Raw genomic sequence first — 7,185 nt, 5'->3', positions numbered from 1 at the left:
TAAAAGAACCGATTTATCATGATGTTATTTTGCCTTAGATTTGAATAAAGAATTCACTATGGAATATTTCTTAGAGTTAGAATATAAAAAACAGCCTGAAAATTTGTATTTGAATAGAAAAATCACTATGAAAGATTTTTTTGGAATTAGAAGATGAAAAATAACCTGAAAATATGGTTCAGGTATCTGCAGGCCACAATCGTACATTTCAACCGATAAGGATCGTTGGTGTTTCGGGAAGATCTTGGATGCGAAGGAAAGAACTAACATGAAAACTTTTATTGACAACAAATCTCTTGATGTTTTTTTCGCCAAGTTCTCTTCTAATGGGAAGTTTATCATCTTTGACACTTTTGATAGTAATTTTGTAAATTAATGAATTTAATCCTAAAAGCTTCTTGTTAGCTTATTAGCTTCGGTGTGTGAATTAAATTTGGTTATGAGTTGAAGAATGTAAATCAGTAGTTGGAAGTGATTACTTAGAGTTTCTCAGTTAGCATCATGTTTGATCTTGGATATGAAACAAAAGTAAAGGTTGAAACTTTATTCAGAAATGAAATTTTTAGTAAATGTTGTGCATAATTCCATGGCAGCCAATCATTATCCATATTCAAAAAAAAATTATTGATCAATTATTCTATCAGAGACTTGCCTAATTTGAACTTCCATGTCCACATCTCTCCACTCAATACGACAATTAATAATCTAACATTGCCTTAACCTTCACCAACGCATTCCTCACTCCTAACTTCTGCAACCACGCAACACGAGCATATCATATTCATCTCGTCTGGTTCATCCACATTCATTGTAACCACATCCACATTCCGGAGTCTCCGGGTTAAACAAAATTTTCACAGCCCATTTACTATGTCCACTACACAACTCATTCATTACCCTTAATCTTAAACCTACCAAATTATTATAAAACTAAAGGCCTAGCTTATCCACAACTTATGAACCCACTCCCAACATCCACAACCACAGCAGTCTTTTCTGTCTCCATCCACTATAAACTATCCATGTCCATCCTTTCAATTTGAGATAAATACTAACATTCAAATAAAAATAGCATAAGTACTCGCTTTAATGTCACCCATATGATAAACTTAATCTGTCATTAATCCAACAGTCACTTTTAATATTTCTTTTCCATAAACCTAACAGCTACTACATGAAAACATTTATTACAACACATTACAAAAATATTGGACATTCCCTCCCACTACTCGTTTGTCTCAGGAGCATTTCAGTCTAAAACACATGCAAAATAGTCAATTGTATAAGATTTTGACAAGCCAATATATTTATGTGTAATGCTCTCAATTTTATAAAATTATAATGATGAAGTATGCAACATTTAACAAAAATACAGTTACAACTTACAACGTATAAGTATGATCCACTTTGTAATCGGAAATTTGTTTTTGACAAATACACAGAAGTATATAATTATCTACTTTAAATTATGTTTACCTGTAAGGAGATGATATTCATCTCCTCTGATTAACTATTACAAACATGAATATTAGGAAATCTTCCTCGCGGTAACGACAAACACAAAAGTGAATCGCAAGAAACAAAACCCAACGCATGGAGACATGATCACAAAGTATCAAAACACTTAGACCATATAAGTCATGCCAGCTTGCAAGATGTTCATATGTGGAACAGTGAGATTGGCAGCCCCAGCTCTGCAGTTCCTTCTGAGAAACGCATATAAGTAATTAATCACAAGCTTCTTCACAAATATCGAATTCTTCTTGGCCCTCACATCTCCATGAGCCAGCAGATACGTTAGCCCCGAGTCTGTGGCCTCTCTTAAAGCCGCAAGCTCATATTCCAGAGCTGGATCTTCCTCCATGGACGCCCCTACGCTTGAAGACGGCAAAACATCTGTATCCAACTCCTGCTCTGGCTCAGACCGCTGCTTTCCTCGGTGAATGAGAGGTGCCATGAGGTCGTCTGTGTAAGCATCACTCGCAACGGAAACTCTATCAGGATCATTGAGAGTGCTCTCTAAAGCATCCTCCAACGCTTCACATCTCAAGAACTTCTCTAGACTCTCAATGAGAAGCTGCTCGAAGACTCTTGAATCTTCTTTCCTGACATCTTTGTAACCATACCTAGCAATGCATCTGAACATATGGTAGTCTTTAGGACAAACCCGTCTGAAGAGGAACCTCTCTTCTTGAGGAACAACCGGGACAGGGACATACTTGATGCAGACAAAGACGATTGTCGAGTGAATGGCAGGGAGAGTGAGCAAGAACTGTCCAAAAATGGAAGGTATGCCTTGAACAAGCTCGTTGTAGAGCAGTCCAATCCCGGGAATTCGAATCGTTCCGAGAGTTGAACCGAGCTCACGCATAAAGTCCATGGAGATTCTCTCCCGGACCTCGCTTTGGTACTTGAGCACGCTTCCGTAGTTCCAAATGTACATAATGGTGAGGAAGAAAGTGGCGAATACAAGCGGAACCCAACCACCTTCCAAGATCTTGGTGAGAACCGCAAGCAAGTAAATGGTCTCAACGGATCCGAAGACAAGTGGGAAACAAAGAGCAAGAAACAGATTGGTTTGCCAGATGAGAAGCATCACTAGTGTTACCAACACTGTGCTCACCATCATCACACCTACTTCAGCTATGCCTGAAACAAGAAAAAAAGAAAATCAAGAAACCAAGAAAGCTTTGGGGGGGGGGAACTGAACTGAATCAAACTGTACCGTAAGCATTTGCGATGTGGGTTGTGCTTCTGAAGATGGAGACGACGAGTATGCACATAATCATCAAGAACCAGTTGATGACGGGGATGTAGATCTGACCCATCCTTTTCCTAGAAGTGTGGATTATCTTCAACCTTGGGAAGCAACCGAGAGCCATGGCTTGTTTGACGCATGAGAAAGTCGCTGAGATCATGGCTTGGCTCGCTATCATTGCTGCTAATGTCGCTATCACAAACACAGGCCAGAACAAACTCTCTGCATTTTCAAAAAAAAAATTAATTCAGTATACTGTGTAAATTATTACCACATCAACAAATAATATGTTGAATCATTTTACCAGGAACTGAATCATAGAAAATGCGAGCTGAGGCATCAGGATGCTGTGTTAGATAAGCAGCTTGACCCATGTAAGCTAAGAGGAGGCATGGGAACACCACGCAAGTGAATGCCATCTGATCCAAATATCATTATTATAATCATCATCATTAGTGATCAATAAAGTCAGAGCCATCGCACGTGCAAGTGGTACGGTCGAACAGGGTCCAAATCAATTTTTTTTTTAAAGATTAAGATTTTTTAAAAATAAATATATAAATTATGATAAAACTTTAATTTTTCATACATTATACTGAATTTAGACTTTATAATTTCAAAAATACATCAAATATATATAAATAAAGTTGTAATTTTTTTTAAATTACTCGATTGCATTGTTAAGTATACCATTAATATTTTTTTTGAATAGGGTTTATAAATAATTCGAGACGTCCTGAATAAAGTGATGCCTAACCTGTATAGAACGAACTGAGAAATGTCCCAAATCTGCAAACATTGCTTCCGCTCCTGTAATGCATAAGACACATCCACCAAGAGCAGACCAAGCCTGTTTGCTATTCTTGTTGAAGAACAAGACGATGTAATAGGGGTTCAGTGCTCTTATGACGGTGATGTCGTACTTCAACAGATTGTAGATACCAATAGAACCGAGTGAGAAGAACCAGAGCGCGAGAACCGGAGCAAACAGAAAACCCACTTTACCCGTCCCAAACCGTTGTATGCTGAACAAAGCCACGAGGATCACAATGGAAGACAGAACCAATGCATCTGACAACCAAGACACAAGAAGATTGTATATGTAAAATGATCAAAAATAAAATCAAAGACGATATATTAGTAATACCCACTTGTTCCAAAACCTTCAACTTCACCTTGTAAACCACTCATTGCAGACATCACTGCATAATAATAAAAAATAATAAAAAGAAAGACCAAAACTCAATTCATATGGATTCAGATCTTTTGGGGAAGTCAATTGCAGAAAATAAAATAACAATTCAGGACTCACCAGACATAGCTGGTGTCAGAATGCCATCGCCAATAATCATGGAAGTACCCATTAGTACTAAAAGCAGAAGAAGAGTTTTCAAATACCCTTTTGTCTCTAAAGCGTCTTTAATACCCAGAGCTCGTTCCAGCTCAGGAGTTGGGAGTTTAAGCCTAAAACTTGAGATCTGCTCATCCGCAGGTTGCTGATTAGGCAGCTTGTTCACCTTTGCATACCTACAAATCAGCGAATACAACGCAAACGTTCCTCCTGCATACACATATACTCAGTGAGAACCACATAGCACAACTTTTTACAAAAAACAAGGATTAGGGAGGTATTACCTTCGCCGTTGTCGTTGGCTTTAAGGACAACAAAGACATACTTGGCTAAAGGAATGACAGCAATGGTATAGATAACTAGAGACAAGGCACCGAGAACATCAACTTCTGATCTGATAGGAACTTTACTGAAGACATCACTAAAGACATACAAAGGGCTTGTTCCCATGTCTCCATACACAACACCTAACGTCTGAAACGCTATCCCAATCGTACCCAAAAGTGATATTTCCTTTCAAATACAAAAACCAAACTTGGATTATTATTATAAAAAATAAATAAATAAATAAATCAAAACTTGAAAAAAAAAAGGGGTCAAAACCTTGAGATCGTGGCCATGAGCGCCTGCAATTTCCATGGCTTCAACATCAAGAGAATCAGCTCTTTTGGGCTTTTTCATGAGTCTTCTCCTCAAGTTCCCAAAACTATAGTCTGCAACATCTTTGAACTCTGGGAACGGCACCGTTTCGGAGCCGACTTCGCTTCCGTTCACCCATCTCCGGTCACTGCTACTTCCGGTGCCAACACGTCTCAAGCTGCTGTTGCTGCTTGCTTCTTCAATCCTATCTTCTTCATCCATTGACACACAAACAAAGATTTTGTTTTTTTGGTTGGAGGAAGTGTTAAGCCGAGTTTCGGATTGGTTTCTTGTTTCTCTGTCTTCAATGATTTTTATTGGGTGAATGTGACTTCAATGACAGTCTTCTCTCACGGGTAACATGTTTTACACTTACGGCTAAGTAACTGACAAGAGGTCTGACTATTTTGAATTTCGTACTATTAACTCTAAACGTCACCCACTTAAAAAATAATAATATATCTTTTTGTGTTTCTCGATTCTGTATCCTCAAACGTTATCTCTTATTATTTGTCTATTTACTGCATGTTTTAAGCTTTGGTTTTGATTAGTGGGAAAAAACTACAGATACAGACATGATAAACTAAATTGTGAAAGCGGAACATGATGATTTAGAGTAAAACATCTAATATATTAAAACATAAGTAATAACTTTGATTCATGTGTGATATTTTAAAAAATGGATATTCACTAAAAATCATTTATCATTCGTTTGTTCTTAATAATATGGCTCAATAATATATCTTTCATAATATAACAATCGGCTCCTATAAAACCGGATTAGTTAACAAACACATATTTGAATTCTATGTAAATATTTTAAAAAGATTTTAGCCAGATCTTAATTTTCAATAATTCTATGTAAATATTTTAATAATTCGTAATTATTTTTAAAACATTATTATACATTAATATATTTTATAAAATGAAAAATAAAGTTTTATCTTATTTAATCTATTATATAATCATAATCAATCATATTAAGAAAAAAAAATTATATTGATAAATTATATTAAATTATTAAATATATATTTTATATATTTTATTTTCAGAAGTATTTATGTTCAGAATATAATATGTTGGTAATAATGCATGTATAAAAGTAACATGTATTTCTCTAAAGCTAATAATATAAAATATGTGTAACTACCTTTAATAATGATATCTTTTTATTTTAACTATATATAAATATATATATATATTCTAACAAATCTGTTGAAAATATTTTAGCAATATCTTAATTTTCAGGAAGTTTGTGTAAATATTTTAATTAATTTTGTAGCAATGAACTATTATTATGCATTAATATATATTCAATTATCGTTTATAAAACGAAACACAAAATTATATCTTATTTTTATCTACTTTATAATAATAATAATAATAATAATAACAATAATAATAATAATAATAATAATAATTCATGTTAAAATAAAAAGATTATATTGAATTAAAGATGATAAACTATATTAAATTGATAAATTTATAATTTTATCTTCATAAATATAAAATATTTATGCTAAAATATAATATGATGACATAAAGACTTAACATTTGCAAATTATATGATACATGCATAAAAATTGACATATCTTAGACTTTTGTATATAAAAAGAATATATTTTAAATGAATAAATGTAGAAAATTTGATAAAAGGAAGTACGACTTTGAAGGTTGACAGCTCAGAATTGAATATAAATTTGATACAAAATAATTTTCAAATATGTTATTCCATGCATATATTAACATAAATATATAATAAGAAGCGACAAATACATGTGATATGTGACGGTTTTAAACTATTGATTAGTTACACCATGTAAATTACAAAATTATTATATTTGAAATATGTATATAAATATTTAAATATATGGTTAACGTTAAAACTGTATACCACTAATGAACTAAAATAAATATATCAATACTATTAAATTTGGATCATGACCAATTGATAAAGGTCATGTCCAACTAATAATATAAATACTTTTTAATATATATAAACTGTCTTTCTGTGTGTAACTACCAATAATAATATAAATGTCTTCTAATTTTTCTTTTAGTTCCAATATTTTCGGAACTTCTCTCATACACATAAGAACAGTTACACGATTTATTTAAACGAGTAAAAATAAATGACTAATAGGTGCTTGACTAAATATATGATAGTTGACGGTTACAAATAATGCCAAGTTATACGAAAGTCATGTAAAAGGCCACTGTCAAAAGTTTTAGAAATTCATGGTATTTAATTATTTATCATACCAAAACACTACGACCAATTCTTCTACTTATAATATTTAGTTCTTTGGTTCTCTTTTTGGTTTTATAATTAACTTATCAAATATATAATTTAACATTAGTTTTAATGTTTTTTATTTTTTACAAGAAACTACCAAATTTAAATTGAGACCCATATATATGATTTAAGTAATTTTTA

General features: G+C 33.1%; 1 protein-coding gene across 1 annotated transcript; it reads right to left on the bottom strand.

The window, feature by feature from the left end:
- Window positions 1-1,326: 1,326 nt before the first annotated feature.
- LOC108812853 (putative potassium transporter 12) lies at window positions 1,327-5,115 on the bottom strand. Its single transcript, XM_018585229.2, has 8 exons — window positions 4,713-5,115; window positions 4,394-4,622; window positions 4,071-4,319; window positions 3,910-3,960; window positions 3,516-3,829; window positions 3,063-3,177; window positions 2,726-2,980; window positions 1,327-2,649 (listed from the first exon to the last, which is right to left on the bottom strand). Exons 1-8 carry the CDS (start codon window positions 4,968-4,970, stop codon window positions 1,625-1,627), a joined length of 2,496 nt encoding a protein of 831 aa, XP_018440731.2. The 5' UTR covers window positions 4,971-5,115; the 3' UTR covers window positions 1,327-1,624.
- Between the last annotated feature and the right edge of the window lie 2,070 nt (window positions 5,116-7,185).

Source organism: Raphanus sativus, chromosome 6 (assembly GCF_000801105.2).
Source record: "Raphanus sativus cultivar WK10039 chromosome 6, ASM80110v3, whole genome shotgun sequence".
Taxonomy (NCBI): Eukaryota; Viridiplantae; Streptophyta; class Magnoliopsida; order Brassicales; family Brassicaceae; genus Raphanus; species Raphanus sativus.
The sequence above is the reverse complement of the archived record's forward strand: the minus strand, read 5'-3'. Positions and strand labels throughout refer to the sequence as shown.